Source organism: Acanthaster planci, linkage group LG08 (assembly GCF_054643075.1).
Source record: "Acanthaster planci isolate LZ-2023a linkage group LG08, COTS_SCS, whole genome shotgun sequence".
NCBI lineage: Eukaryota > Metazoa > Echinodermata > Asteroidea > Valvatida > Acanthasteridae > Acanthaster > Acanthaster planci.
The window spans coordinates 5,319,738-5,335,640 of NC_141784.1; the positions used below are offsets into that span (position 1 = coordinate 5,319,738).

General features: G+C 41.1%; 1 protein-coding gene across 2 annotated transcripts in view; it reads right to left on the reverse strand.

Moving 5' to 3' along the window:
• Positions 1 to 15,833, reverse strand: part of LOC110974573 (uncharacterized) — a 19,304-nt gene extending 3,471 nt beyond the window's left edge. The window contains exons 1-8 of one of the 2 annotated variants that reach the window (XM_087140146.1): positions 15,365 to 15,833; positions 10,721 to 10,806; positions 9,498 to 9,705; positions 8,844 to 8,950; positions 8,171 to 8,384; positions 7,289 to 7,443; positions 3,192 to 3,618; positions 1,056 to 1,132 (exon numbers count right to left, since the gene is read on the reverse strand). In XM_087140146.1, coding sequence (XP_086996272.1) covers positions 1,056 to 1,132; positions 3,192 to 3,618; positions 7,289 to 7,443; positions 8,171 to 8,384; positions 8,844 to 8,950; positions 9,498 to 9,705; positions 10,721 to 10,806; positions 15,365 to 15,477 — 1,387 coding nt within the window. In that variant the 5' untranslated portion in view covers positions 15,478 to 15,833. The remainder of the gene's footprint in view (positions 1 to 1,055; positions 1,133 to 3,191; positions 3,619 to 7,288; positions 7,444 to 8,170; positions 8,385 to 8,843; positions 8,951 to 9,497; positions 9,706 to 10,720; positions 10,807 to 15,364) is intronic. The other variant, XM_022226313.2, reaches the window with a different exon arrangement.
• Between the last annotated feature and the right edge of the window lie 70 nt (positions 15,834 to 15,903).

A 15,903-nucleotide genomic window follows, 5' to 3' on the forward strand; every position in this document is an offset into this window, starting at 1 on the left:
TGTTGCCAATTTACGAGTATTTGTTGGAGTTTAGTTTGGTACATAATTTAAAGTCACATCCGGTAAAATAAAAATGGAGGGCATTTACAGAAAACGTTGCAGACTGTAGTGACCCACAACAACGAAGTCACATTTAGTGCAATTGCTTCCTCCTTTGCCATAAAACATCCAATACAGTGCAGAGTTTTCTTTTCGGGAAAGTACCCTCATATCTTAGTTTCCAAATTCCACTTAAATACAGCCTCTCTTCAGAGTTGGTGATTGTGTATAATTTGCATAATAGATCATTAGTTGAGCGAGACTAGAGCAGAGACCTTGATTAGTCACAGATTCGTTTACGGTCAAACCTTGGAATGGAAGGTTTAGAAAAAAATCGTGAAAAAGTCTTACGAAGAACAAGTCTACAATGGCCCTTTACCCCAGTTGAACCGACATTGCTGTATTATTATTTCAATCCCAGCTAGTTTCCCCTCTCCCAAGGAAAAATAGCCACATTTAATTTGAGCAGAAAACAAACAATGAAATTGGCTGGACATTTTTGGTCAGCTAAGAACCGCTTAAAGTCAATTTGATGTTAATCAAGAATGCTTTGAAGAGAGAACGATATAGCTGAAATGATTAGCCCTATTTTTTTCCTTCTCAATAACAAACCAAACACTTTTGTTGACTGTGCAGCTTCACGAAGGCAAAACAACAGAACAAAAGAGTACACAGGGAATGCGCAGCTGCACGTTAATGTACAGTGTGTTTTTACTGATTTGCCTTTTCAGACAAATTCTGATGCGTTATGATGGCTGCTTTTAATGTGACTGAAATCCTGCACTCGTGCAAAGTTCCTTTCAGGAGTTCGATTTTTCTTTTTAAAAATGAATAAATCCTGCTGTCCCTAGACTGACTTACTGTTATAAAAACCATTTATTCAACTTGCCGTATCAACGCTCCAGAAATTAACCCTAATTATAACCCTAATTAATTATGATTTTGAATGCATTAGTAAGGCATCATTTGAGCTTCACAAATTGTAATTACTGTTTAAGATAATGTTGTTTACCTACCTTGTTCAGTTGGAGCGCCTTTGCTGAGTTCATCCACTGTCTCATACACGTTGTCCTGTCGGTAGATCTTTGGCTGTCTGTTCAAAATGAAAGCAAAGCGGGCGTTTTTATAAGCAGCCTTATGTGTGTCAACCAGGAAATCGATTTTTTTTCTTTTTTTGGTTCTGTGGCTTCGATACCAACGCGGTATCGAAGTAGCGTTGAGTTGTGGTACATCGAGTTGTCGGTGATTCGGTGCTCGCCGTTATGGTCTCAACACTCTAATTCTGTTACCTTGTATATATTTACTTTTTCTAGATGAAAATTTGTAAGCACCCAGTCAGTTTCCCTAAACGGTTTGTTTCAGGATTTATGTTCAAAAAGCCGTATCCTCTTTGAGCGCATCCCTGTTCACCATTTAACGGGTTGTATCGTATTATTGGGGCGTGATCCTTGGTTACATGGTGTTTCAGGTTTAATGAACAAAGATATTGACAAATGGGAAGAGCTGCCAACATACGGCTGGATAGCTCAGTTGGTAGAGCACAGGTACGGCATTCTAGAGGCCGCAGGTTCAAATCTGGCTTCAGTCAATTTCTTTGTCCATCTTTATAATCATTTGTAAACACCTAGTCAGTTTCCCTAAATTTGTTAGATGAAAAATTGTTAAAACTGAAGTTTTTCGACTGGTGCTGCCGAAAAAATAATGTTATCATTCTGTCGATAACAGCCTGATCGAGATTTGCTGTCACACTGCCCTGGCCTTTTCTCACTGCATTTGGAATTTTCATTTCCTGAACAATTCATTTCCTTGTGTTTAAACCCGATAGGAATTGCATTTCGCAACTCTCTTCACACTTAAGCGATAGAAGATATTCCCTCGATTTTCCTTTTCCTCCGAGGAAGGACTTTTTTTTCACAAATTCTATGCAGTCAACCTTTATGCATCTCGTACAATATGCCTGATCATTTCTGGACAAGTTAATTCCTTCTAAATAGAAGACACAGAAAAAAGGTCTCTGAAAATGTAAGGTGTTTGGAACTTAGCCGAATTTTGTATTGTTAAATCGGTTTTGTGCTCGAACTTTGTGTTACATCAGTGGTTCATGGGCAACTACAAAGTTTTGGTTGTTGATCAATGCGGAAATATGCCAACAAAATCTCTGGCTCTACATCCCTTTGTTATTTCAATGTGTAAGCATGGGATAAATTATATACCATTATAAGCGCGTTCATGTAATTTTACCTTGAAGTCGCATTTTGCAGGGTGATGGGACGTAACACCTAGTAATTTGAATACGAAGTGCATTATATCAAAGATATATATCTTCAGGAAATTCGCAATTTTAGTAACTAGGGAGTTCTCGTATTACACTGGTGTAAACAGAATAAAAGACCAACCATAAATTAATACCGAAATTGTAACATGTTGTCACGTGATCCTTCTGTGTCAAGTAAAAAAAAAGGCTTATCAGACAAAGATTCTGTGTATCCAGTCTCATGGGCTTGGTGCTATTTCCTGAAATATTAAGCTACCAAACCCCTGTGTTGACATGAACTCGACTTTCCTGTTTCGAGTCAAGCGTCATGGTAGATGATTTTGATGGCAAATGGCTAGATCATTTCAAAATGCATCGCAGCAAGGTAAAATAATATTTACAAAATGTAGTTTTTACTACTCGCACTATACAATATTTGTTTCAAAAGGTATTACATAAAACAGAAGTTTCTCCAACAGGAAGCTGTCATGATAAACTCAACAAACTTGTAAACTCAACAAATCAGTGTTAGCATCGAAACTAGGTCTCATCGGTTAGTGTTGTCAGGATGCTGCTTGAAGAATAACTTTCATTTTCTTTGCTAAAAACCTGCATTGTATTCAAACCAACGAGTTCTACTTAAAAACAAGGAAAGAAAAATGACCTCAAATGACCGCTGCTGAACTACACGTGGACGGAACCAACTCGGCCATCAAACCGTATTTCAAAGAAAAGTTTCCCAATTTTATAATGTCCTAAATCCCATAATTTATTGTTTGGGAATCATGTTTTAACTTACAAACTTATGGGGTTCCCCCCCGGTAGTTGTCTCGTGCAATGAATCACAATGAACAGATGTGGTTCAGTGACACTGCAGGTTTTTACAAGGCTCACTTACCGTGTTAGGGCCGACCGAGGTGATGACACCTGTCGCCGAAGAATCAGTAGCAGAAGCACCACAACGACCAACAACAGCGCGGCAATGGCACCAACCACGCCCCAGAACGGGGCCGTAGGATAGAACTCATTTCCCCCGGCGACAGCCTCGTCATCGCTCCGCTGCGGCGACCCATCGGTTGCCGCGTCGGTACCGCTAGCTGGGGCGGGCTTGACGCTGTGTTTCTTGGCGGCTGCTCGTGTCATTGACCTGGCGGTGGTGGGGATGTTGACCGTTGTTTTCTGGATGGTATGGTGAAGTAACGTCCCTGATGATGGTGGGGTAGGGGAGGGTGGTCGTGGGAATGTCGTGCCGGCTGTTATGGTGATGGTTTTTAGCGGTTCAAGTTGTGTTGTTCGAGGTATTGTGACGGTTGCCGTACTTACGTCTGTTTCAGACAAAAATGCACGAGACCTATTAACTCATTTACAATTTTTCTCGTGCTCTTATTCGGAGTTTGAAGTGGCCTGACTTAAACTCGTTCCTATGATGTGAGCTCCAAATATGAAGGGAAAATTCCATAAATTGTTGTTTGCCAATAAATAAAGCGAATCACGTTTACATCAGTTCTTTCGCTTAGTGCTTGAAAATGAGCGCACGACCAAGAAATATTTCGGGGTCCTTCAATAAATCAAGAACTGTCTCCAAAACTTTCTTCCTCTGTTTAGAAATAATAACAATAATAATTTAACCCGCCCTCAATTCGCTTCAAAGCTCCTGGCAATAGAAAGCACCTTTTAATTCAATCTGTCTCCCAAAGGAGCATGATCACGTGATTCATCTCAAGGCCCGCTCCATACACCCAACGGATTTGCCCGTATATCCGTAGAATGTTTCCACAGCCGTCAAGGTATAGTCCATTTCCATCAACATCACTTCAATGTTCGGGGAAGACCCCATTCCCCTTTGGACTGGACTTTTTAAAAACAAAAACTGTGACTCACCACAGCATATCCGAAGCCCTGATGGTAATGAATGTGCGCTTCATGTCGGTAAAAGCCTAATAAAATCTCCTTTCGTGTTTTACATACATTGGTGATGATTACTATTATTTTGGGCATGTGAATCTTACATTTTGCCGGCTCCTTTCTCTAAAACTAAGTGGTTTTTCCTTGTAACATTTTGGAAACTGTCGGTGGTTTTACTTGCTAGACATTTTTAAAACACACCTCATGAAATGTAAGAAGTGTTTGGTCAGCTTTTACTTCAATCTTGCCCACTGCTTCCGCGTCGATTTACAGTAAAGCACGTGGCCTGATTCACACTTGTCGCTGTACATCCCATTACTTCCTACTGCGAAAGGACTTGTGACTGGCCTGTGAAGGGACTTGTGACTGCCCTGTGAAAGGACTTGTGACTGGCCTATGAAAGGACTTGTGACTGCCCTGTGAAAGGACTTGTGACTGGCCTGTGAAAGGACTTGTGACTCGCCTGTGAAAGGACTTGTGACTGCCCAGTGAAAGGACTTGTGACTGCCCTGTGAAAGGACTTGTGGCTGCCCTGTGAAAGGACTTATGAAAGGAGTTGTGACAGACTCGACTACGACTCTGTTCTCAGAGCAAGGAATAATATGAAGTGATACTTTTGTTCACGGATGAATGATGTTTGTACAAGTACATGTTTCCAACAATGCTGTATTAATTTGGATTTATAATAGGCCCTAAATATTTTTCATTTTCAAGACATGCCTTGAAGTAGGGCTGTGGTGGCGACAGATAAGAGACAGACTGTAAAAGCAAGCCACTACAGCCCTATTTGTGGGGCTAGTTAACTACCATGAAGTTGATTTTCTAAATAAAACACAGTCAAGTCTGCCTCAGACAAATTTCCGCTTTATTATATGACACCGTATGCTGTCGTCGCGTCGTTCCCACGAATTCTTTCACACGCATTAAGCGGATGTTTCTCTCCAGGCTTTGTTTTTACTGCATACACAATGTGTTTTGTTTCCAAAGTTTCTCATTTCCTTTCTATCAACTTCATAGAAGTTGAACGAACCTGGAATACGAACAAACGTTGCTGGGATATACTGTATACAAAGACTCGGGCGCGTTGCTAAGTTTTGTTTGGTCAATTTGGCTACTTTTATCCAATTTTCAATCCAATTTTAAAATCACAATGTAGGCCTATTTCCATCCTGTCGAATTTGCATTTATGATAATGTACCGTTGCGATTTTGCTTCTTTCAGGTCCTGATATTTTGTGATTAAATCTTCTAACCCCTTGCAAATGCTACCTGCTTGTTTTCTGGCTTTTAATTCAACTCCACTCATCTTGTAAAGCCTTTCACAAACCATTTGCTCAGTGTAGAGAACACGTTTTATGCGACCACACCACACAGCGATCTGTACAGCACCGTCAATGCCACTGCCCAGTATTAGAAATGACAGTTTATGCTCCAGTTTCAACTTTGCACGACAGCAATCTTTCCAATCTAACAGATCATATTAAATGTCACACCATGCCACAGATGGAAGCAGCAGAGATAAACAAATTTGAGGAAGTTGACGCGCTGTACATTTCATCATTTTCCTGTATACCAGGTGCCAAACCTCGGTGGCTGTTTCAGTCGAACAACCAAAACGATGATGGCTCCCAAGCCTTCCTACATGACATCAAACATCCGTACGATTCCATCATTTTCTCCAAACGGATTCTCAATATATCCGTGAGGGGGCGCTACTTCCAGAAGGCAGAAGGGCGCCATGTTTTCATTCCAGAGACTTTTCATATTTATATTTATCTTCTGGACTACTTTTATCGATGGTTTTCCTAGTCTGGAAAGATAACCCTAGCGCCATTAGTTTCCTTCCCCAGGAATGAAAGTTTTCAGTTTATTGTATCTTAAACACTGTGACGATTTACAAATTTTCTCCAAGCATTTTTTAACGTAGGTTTTTAAATTAGCGTTTTCAATGATATCTTGAACAATTATTGTGCTACCCTTAACCTTGAGATGAATTCTGATTAACTCTGCGCAGACGCGAAACCACGACCTCTTGTTTATAATGCAGATATCTAAACACTCATTGGTCAGTTCGGGCGGCCTGTTCTTGACACGGGTTTCGCGTTCTCGCGCTCGAACGGCGGGAACACGCCCCAAGAACACTGTTCTCGGAACAGGTTCACACACTACCTCCTCATCAGGGTTTTACGAGAACACATGGGAAAACTTGTGAGATTTGTTTTTTGAAAAGCTGCAAAAACTATCGAGATGGCTTACAGAACTGGAGACAATGGAAAGTTTTGCACAATTAACATCAATAATTATCCACGACAGATATGATTTTTTTAATGGAAAAGAAGTTAGCTCAAACATTAACTCTCGAAGAATGTACAAAGACACCGCCATGTTGCATGTTTGTTGTATGTTGCTTGCATGCTGCAGGTAACTAGTAGCGATAACCGAATGTACGTTCCCAGCGTTCGAGCGGCCGACCAACAAACTACAATTCGAGCTGTTGCTGAACATACGAGAACAAGCCGCCCGAACTCAGCCAATTAGTCAAATATATGAGCCAGTTCGGTATTGCAAAAGTGCATGCCCTAAATGAAGTGCGTCCGAGGTCATTCGGACGCGCGTGTGAGATCTGTCCACTCAGCGCGGCCCCACGCCAACTCGCACACCTGCTTTATTCCCGAATGACCTGGTAGTTTTTAAATACCGACAATGGCGTAAATTGGGTGGATGAGGGCGTGGTGGGGGTGACGCCATAACTCTACATGTATACAGAAGTCTTTGTTCATGATATTGATGTACATTTGTACATGTAGGTATGTATGACATTCGTGCAGAATCTTACATCAGAATGGCATATCTGTGGTTTTTTATTTGATTATTGTCCCTTATTGAGTGACATTGAATGCTTTTTTAGTTGTTGAAAGTCGGGAAAATTCTTCACAACCCGCTTTAACTGTTTGCTCATCACAAGAAAGTGGAGGGGGTGATTCAAAGGTCCATCGCCCACCCACCAAAAAGTGGGGGATATACACCCCCACCCCCGGGCTTCATGTTCATGAATACCGAAATGGCTCATTATGGGCATGAAACTCCTTACCTGTAGTATTTCCCAGCAGCAAGTCCTGACAGTCCCCTGCTGCACACTCGCAATCACCCGTCCAATGATTGCATACCAGACCAACTGGACAGCTGCACTGATTCGAACATCGCGGACCGAACAGTCCTTGAGGACAACGACCAAGGCACGAATACCTGGGGAGAAAAAGGCGGAAATATCCACCTTTACTTATTTTATAAAGTCCACGAGCATTTAAAGTAATTTTTAGTGATGACTTCCCAGGGGTCACGATGATTCAAATTCCTGTTTTAGATAACATCACCTATATATTTCGGGAGGTGACAGGTGATGTTCGATTCGGTTAGGAAACAGTTTCTTTCTGAACACAAAAAAATGATAGCCTTTTAGGCAGTCGATCATAATTATAATTATGATTAATGACCTCGGATTTAAGTTGTCGTGACGACCTCTCTTATCTTGCTGCTTCACATCTGTAGTACAGTTGGCAAGGTAGAAAAGTTGAGTTTGTGAAAGTGTAGGGATATCTGCGTCTACCACTTAGGGACAATTAATATTTTTGTGTGTGGTCAGTAATTTGTGTGTGCCTTGTGTGGCCTTAAGTGACTTCTGACAAATTCATTTATATGTGCATTTTATTTCAATTTTTTTTTAAGTTGTATTAAAATTCTGGGTGAGAAATCATGAGCCAGTTCGACATTCAAACAGCACATGACCAAAATGAAGCTCGTCTGAGGTCAATCGGGAGCAGCGATACATGTAGGTCAGTCTAATCAGCGCGACCGTATGACGAGTCAAGCGCTGAACATGTTCGCACTTTGCAGGATTAGCTCTAATTCTCGAATGACCTTGCCTTTTTGAAATATCGAATTGGCTCATTGCACGCAGTCCACGGGTCCTTACCTGTCTTCAGTCGCACACCCGCATAACCCCGTTGATCTACTGCAAGTTGCGTTCTCTCCGCACTCACACTGAATGGAGCAATCGTCGCCGTAGTATCCTGGTGGGCATGGTTCGTCACATAGTTGGCCCGTCCAAGCGGCTGGGCACCGGCACGGCTTACCGTGCAATCGGCAAGTTCCCCTGTTCAAACAGCCGCAACTCCGCTGTGAAGTATCTGCGTAATGGACGAAGAAATTAAAGAATGCCAAATCCGTGTGTGATCTTAAGCTAAAGGTATGAGCCGTAAAGGTCTGAACAGGATTGAGGTTCAATACATATGATATAATATATATGCATATAATATTGATTGCTCGGCTTGATTCCGTCATGACTTCATTTTTTCGTCTCTGCCTTTGCCTTTTTGGCGGGAAACACCTCGGGCTGTCTTATTAAAAGTTTCTCTTTTCACCCACAATATTTCTATATTACAGCTGTCTCTTAAGATATCAGGCAGCGAGACCTTGAAAAAAGTTGGAACGACGGCCATCTGTCAGCAACTGGTCGATTTAAATCTGGTACTAGTAGCAGTGTCCCAAGATATAATTTGCGGTGCACAGGTTACCAGGGGGAAAAATGACTCGTGGTCCACAATGGCCCATCCCTCGAACTTCCTCTAACCTGCAGCTATACCCACCTGCGACTGTACACACCCCAGTGATGTGGTCACATCCACCTGTCTTGCATCGACACTTCTGTCGACATTTTGGGCCGTATCGATTAATAGGACAACGGGCCGTACAGCTGCGACCAAAAGAATCGAAAAGACGATTATTATTTCCATCACGACACAAAACTGTTGGTCTGCTTATTCTGCCTATGTTTAGTTTGCATCATTGATAAATTTGCTTTTTGATGTCATGGAAACGAACAAGAGAAAACGGAGGAAATAGTTAAAAACTGTACACACGAGTCTGTCGACGCTGCACTGGCATGACATCATCCAGAGTAGTGCCAGATTCTTATTTTGGAAACAAAATGGCTGCCAAGAATGGTGACACTCAGGTTGGAACTCTCTCTAACACGGCTATTGAATGGCCCCCTTTGATAGCAAAAAGCACGGGTGTGTTGCTGCTCACACAGCAGGGGCTTTTGTATTGCAGCTTGTCGTCATTGGGCACAATGACAGGGGCCACTGCCAATGACCACTGACAGGGTTACCATGGTCATCGGATGCACTTATACACATAAACATCAATTCTGGTCGCCTGTGTTAATTCCGAGTCAATGTCTCTCTTAAATCCCTGTTCAACTTCAGACCATCCCCTCCTTCCTCCATGTTCAGACTCACTTGTCAGGATTAATACATTCGCAGACGCCTGTTATCGGTTCGCACGCAGCGTCCAGACCACAGCGACATCCCCGTTTACAGCTGGGACCGTAGGTGCTATTGTTTTTCTCCCGGCACGACGTCTGACAATTGGAGCCAACCCATCCGGGCTTACAGATGCAGGACCGGTTGATAGGGTTGCAGGAGGCACCATTCCTACAAGGACAGGCTGGCGAAAAAGACAGTGGAAAGTCATTATTGACGGGATCATTCGACTTCTAAAAAAAAGGCCGAACTTAAGTTTAATCTTGGAGGCAGATGTGTCCAGATGCTCATCGAAAAACCATGAACCAAAAAAAAATCAAGACTAACTTATCATGTGCATTTGAAAACCTCACGATTGGCAAAACATAGAAATAAGAAAAACTGAATTGTTAGAATAAAGAAAAAACGATTCTACCACTTATTATTTTATCCAAGGAAATCAGAAATGTGTAAACATTATGCATACTTTTCAACAAAGATTTGTTTTTTATGTCTTATCATATTTGGTCACTTTGAAAGTACGTTAAGAGACTTTAAGTGCCCTTTAAGATATACTCAGTCTTCTGTTGTGGTTACTTTGGGGTAAAAGGGTACAAGCCATAGCCAAGTAAGTCCGGCACGGCCCATGAACAGATTCTCTGAAACAATGCCTTGTAGTTCAAGAGCGTACTAAATGGCTGGCCACGCCCACACAGTCATATAAAAAGTTTTTTAAGGTGTTACGGTTATTTACAGTGTTATACCACAGTGACGTCAAGCTGACGTCAGTGATTGCTGGAAACACGTTTTTCTAATAAGCCTGAGGGATGTGGATTGTAACAATGGGTGACAGGCAGGGTAGGATGTGCGCGTCATATGTCCACTACTGAAGTCATTTCATGCTTCCATCAAACTAACAGCAGTTTTGAATTAGAAAATCATTGCTTTACCAACCTCTTGAAATAGCCTTCGTTCTATTTCCCAACAAAATTCCACTGGGATCACAATTACGCATCGGAATCAACTGATTTGGGGATTCCTATTGTGGTATTTTGGCATTCGTCATCCAAAAGTTTGACTAAATCAGGAAACCCGACCGGACGCGAGAGAGAACGTTATCCCTAGCTCACGGGTCCAATGCGCAGGGGCCATGTTCGATTTAGGATACGAGGGGAGAGAACATCATTTGTTGGCTCAACAAATGTTGTGGTCATACTTACCTACGTGACATGTTTGGTTTGGATACAGCACCTTGCAACAGGAAATGAAAGTGTTCCAGTCGTGCTTTAGATAAACCTCTGCATCACTGTTAACCGAAATAGAAACATGAAACTGCATTCCTGATGACCTGAAAAATTTCACACACTGGCGATCAGTACACACCAAATTCTTCACACATCATTTCAAGTCTGTTACTAAATGACATTATCCTATTTACCTTTCAATATTGTTATCGTTCATTATTGTTCCTTCCCAACGCAATGTACATCAAATCAGCATGTGTCCCAAGTACCCTACCCCCACTCACACAAGGTGACCTACTTGGTCACTAACCGTCCCCTTGAGGCTTGGCAAACCTCTTAGCAAAGAAGGAAACCCACAACGTCATTTTCCGGCTACCCTTCATTTCTGAAGGCAATTGGAAGGTCACACAAACGTTCCACAAAAGTTCAAAAAGTTTCGAGTCAATGTTTTACTGTAGTTCCTTTTTGGTGAACAAGTATAGCAGTTTTTCCCGAACAACAATGAAATATTGTGATTTGTGCGTTTTTGGGTGCGTTGCTTAAACGATGCATTCATGCGTTTCACTTTCATGGACAGAAAAATCAACTCCATTAATTAACATAGTACACGCGTGCGTTGCGTTCGGGTCTCAAAATCGCCCCGCTAGCGATTTTGACGGATATGCAAAGCTCAGCGCAAGTGTTGACGTCCATATGGAAAGGCGCCTTCATTCATTCGATGAAAACAAGAATGTGCAATTGGAGATCTCAAACATTGCTACCCATCAAAATTGCATTTTCCATCGTTTCCTCCTATTCATTGCTTGATAACTGCGGGTTTTCCATGCAAACATTCTGTCTGCCTCTTAGGTTTATAATTACTATCCCATTCACAAACAGTTATCTTTGTACACTACTTTAAAAAGAAAAACACTTAGCCAAATAATTCAGCACCAAAAATAAAATGCTGACATTGTCATCACGAAACAGTCGTCTGCCACTCAGACCACGTGAGCACATTACTTCATGAACAAAGAGTCCACCCCACTATCTGATTGTCTGTAACGGATGCAGGTTGTTTAGTGAAGTTCTCATTTGCTGAGCAAGGATTTCCCTTTCAGATACAATTCTATCTCACATTTCAATTTCCAAAAGGTGAATAAATAAATACATTTTTGGTTTGTCACAGCTGGATATATTGTTAACAAAACAATGGAAGCTGCATGCTTATTTTTCTTTCAGTCTGGTTTTGTCTTGAACAAAACTAGCTACGTCTTTTTCATAATTTTTTTGCCTACTTCCTTTTTTCTTTATTTGTTTTGAACTTGTGTGTAAAAGGTGTGTCATACACGGAGAAGAAATATGTAGATATAGAAAGAACAAGTTCTGGTATTTAACCTTTCGGGGCTGGGTTACTACAAAGTGTTTCCTCAAAATTCGTTCGCCAACTCCTCCAACAAAATGAGAAATCTTGCTTTCCAGAATTTGTAATTAATGATCCATAGCTTTGATTCTACATATGGGACATACACTGTTTACTTGCAACCCCATGGGAGGTGTTATAATGTAAACAGTAAACCAAGGCCCTTTTCCAATACTCGACTTGGGCTCCGTCTCAGGCTTCGTTCCCAAAACCAATCCCCGATTGTGGGCCTGAAGCGTTTAAATTAAATTGTATTACTGTAATTTCTGGCTTTCTTGCATCTTATTTGATGTTTTGTGGCACTATTAAACTAATTACTGCGCTTACAGCTTCAAAGTCAGCTAGTTAAAAAACATGTGAAGCCTGAGACGGAGCCGAAGTTGAGTATTGGAAAACGGCCCAAGTTCCTTCCCTTTCCCACGCCCTATCCCCATGGACCTTGCCAGGCACAGCATTGCTATACCCTTTCAAGGAGTCAAGGTATACGACCCCGACTGAAACATGATCGGCACTTTTGCCATATGCAGCAAGGTATGAGACGGAGAGAACCCCCCCCCCCCTGATTTGTGTTGGTCATTGTCTTGTAGGAATCTGGGGAATTCCTTTCAGACATCTTGGGGGATGTGTTAAGTAACAATAGTCTGGAATGTGTATAGGGATTGGACATGTTGGGGGGTACCCCTCGGTCTCATTTCTTGCTGGGTATAACTTATCTTAAGAAGACCAGATAGGCTATCGCAACGTGGACTGTTGATGAATGAATAAAGCTTTTTTTCTGTAGTGACGGGGTCGAATGATAAAAATAGTTCGTTTTCAGAAATGGAATTGAATGTTTTTCAAGAAGAATCCATCTGTTGCAATGGAAAAAAAATGTTCTAGAATAGTCCCTCTTGTCGTCCAAGAGGCAGACCAAGAGAAGGGATTCGATCTCCCTTGATATCTACACAGCGAAAGTACGTACAAAAGGAAATCTCTCGATGGAAGAAGAACTGTCCGTTTTGAAGAGATTTCTTTTGTTCTGTTTATTTTGTCACAATACAGGCCTATCTAACTATCTAAATTGTATCAACTTGTAGCTCGATTATATAATAATCTCTGATTAGCGAACAAAGCGTCCATTATTTATCAATTCTGTGGAACACCTTCTCATATCGACAAGAAAAAAAATAATTACTTGGGCATGTGAAGAGAATATAGTGCTTCGAACTTCCATCAATCAAGATAACACGAGATTCCTATAACTTATCTTGATAACTAGAGCCCAAAGGCATAACCTAGTGATTTCTTTTGCAGAGTGCAAACGGTATTTATAGAGATTTCAACCCCAAGTACATGCATAGCACAAAACCACTGCCAACACACCATTTCATACGTTACTGTCTTTTTCTTGGGGGATGTTTCGAAAAATTAAAATCCACGAAAATACAAGGAAGGAAACACCAATTACAAACGGGGAGGAAAAAGTGGGTTTATCCTCAAAAGGTATGAAAACCCACGCAGGGACGGGACTGACTATCCAATCACTGCGGTACCGTTTGTTTGATTGGAACCTGGTACACCCACACCTCAGAAGTGAAGGTCACAAATTGGAATCCCACTGCAAAGACGTGACTGATTTTGAGGTATGTTGGTGGGATGCGCCGGGCAAGAACGGCCAAAAACTAGCCAGTGCGGTTACGTGCAGGCCTGAAGTCGGCATTCTTGTGTAAAATCCGCACAAAACCACCGTGAAAAGACTCTTCATACACGCTATACTAAATGTGTACTCGAGTCAACACCATCGTCTATAGTCAGCTCGAATCTAACCAGCCCATCACGACCCCCACCTCAGCCCTTCTAGCTTGGGTAGAACGCCCCCTCCCCCTCAGTCTAGGACGCTTAGGAAATGAGAAGTTCCGTGATGGAGACTTGTCTTTTGCTGCACGTAAAACGCTTAGTCAGAAAAAGGTGTGTAAACTTGTGTGGAACTTTTTTGGCACACGGTTGACCTCCTTCATATTGCCATTTTATTGCCTTCAAGAATTTATTTATTACATTTAATTTTAATGTTTTTAATACGTTTGAACATTCTGCACTTTTGTTTAAAATACTCACAGTATCATTCTCAAGTATGGCTTGTTAAGCCATAGGTTTCGTCGGCCTTTTTAACAAACTTTGATTAAGCAAACGTGTTCCGTTTTGTAAAGTTTGGTTAAAAAAGACAGACCTAACTTACATTTTTGACACACAAAATCAAGAACAAGCTAGGTCACGGCAGCAAGCTGAGGGAAATTCGATTATGTAAGAGCTTAAAGGTCCGTTATTTTGAAATTATTTTGGATTAGAGAGTGTGTAATCAATCTTATGTTATTGCTTAAGTAATTATTATAAGTTCTACTATTCCTGAACTACAAACCAAAAAAAAAAACGAAATCGTTTATTAGTGTTTGAAAGACTGAAATTATCTGTTACATTTTGCGTTCAAGTTAAATTATGTTTTCCTTCAGATATCCTCGCTAAAATGTCATGACGACCTTTGCAGTTTGCAGGATATTCACCTCCAAGCGATAGCTCTGAATGTTGGAAGTCTGCAATATCGGGCGTCCGGTACAGACTATAACGTAATGTTGTTTGCTGTTAAAAACTACGATGTGTCTGTCATAACACTTGTTTGCGTCTGTGGGCATTGTTTTGGCTTTCTTAAAAAAGATTTCCTCTTGTTTTGACCACTGTCTTATGATAAAATGAGATTTCTGTCTGGTTTCAAGAATTAGGCCTATTCCATTTTAATTTAATTCAATTCCGTGTAACTTCTGATGGCTTTGTCTGTTTCTGTTTATATGTTTCTGTTTATGTTGGATACTCAGTCAAGTTCAACAGAGATTTTAATTTAGTGAATGATTATTTATTCTGCAGAGGGCGATAACACCAACCTAACTTTGGATATGAACAATTCGTTGTCTTAAGGAAAGTATTGTATTAACTGACTTTATTCCAGAAATGATATAAATCCACCTCTCCATGTTTTTTATTTTAACAAAAAAGGAGAAAACTTAATGATAATCATTAAAGCTCCTCGGATTTTCCTTGTTGTCAAAACACAAACACGCTTACAACTAAGATTATTTTGAAATGCAAATTAAATTTTACTTTAGCAACCTTACACAGACTCTGTTAATTCTTGTAATTAGCAACATTCAACCCAGGAGAAATATAACATTTCTATTAACCGGTCTTACCTGCAGCCTGCGACTGTGTTGTTAGACGTAGGATTCGTTTCTTGCAATCCAAACGAGGCATTAATCCAAGCAGACGACATGAGCAGCACAAATATCCAATTAACTCCTGCCATTTTCAAACAAAAAATTCCGTCACCCACAAGTCTTTGGCAAGAGGTTCCGAGTCGCTGTCTCTTTTTGTTGAGAATCCTGTCAACGTTTTTCGGGTTGAAAATTAAATTTTGTAGGAACCTCTGTCTTCTGAACTTGAACGAACCGCCAGGGAATCAAGTGTGTCAGAATATGCATGTAGTGGAACAGTGACGCCCAATGCTGGCTTACGTCCGAGACCGACCACAGTCTTCCGCTGTTGTCACTTCCTCAAAATACTACACTGATATTGCATCAAGGATGCCTAAGAAAGCATGATTCTTCTTGTAAATGATAGGTTAAATTGTGGTATAATTCCTTGTAAAATCATACAAACTCTTGTATCGGCGCACGCGAAACCAAATCGCACTGAGTAGGGCCTATCAGGATCGAATGCTGTTCGGCCGATG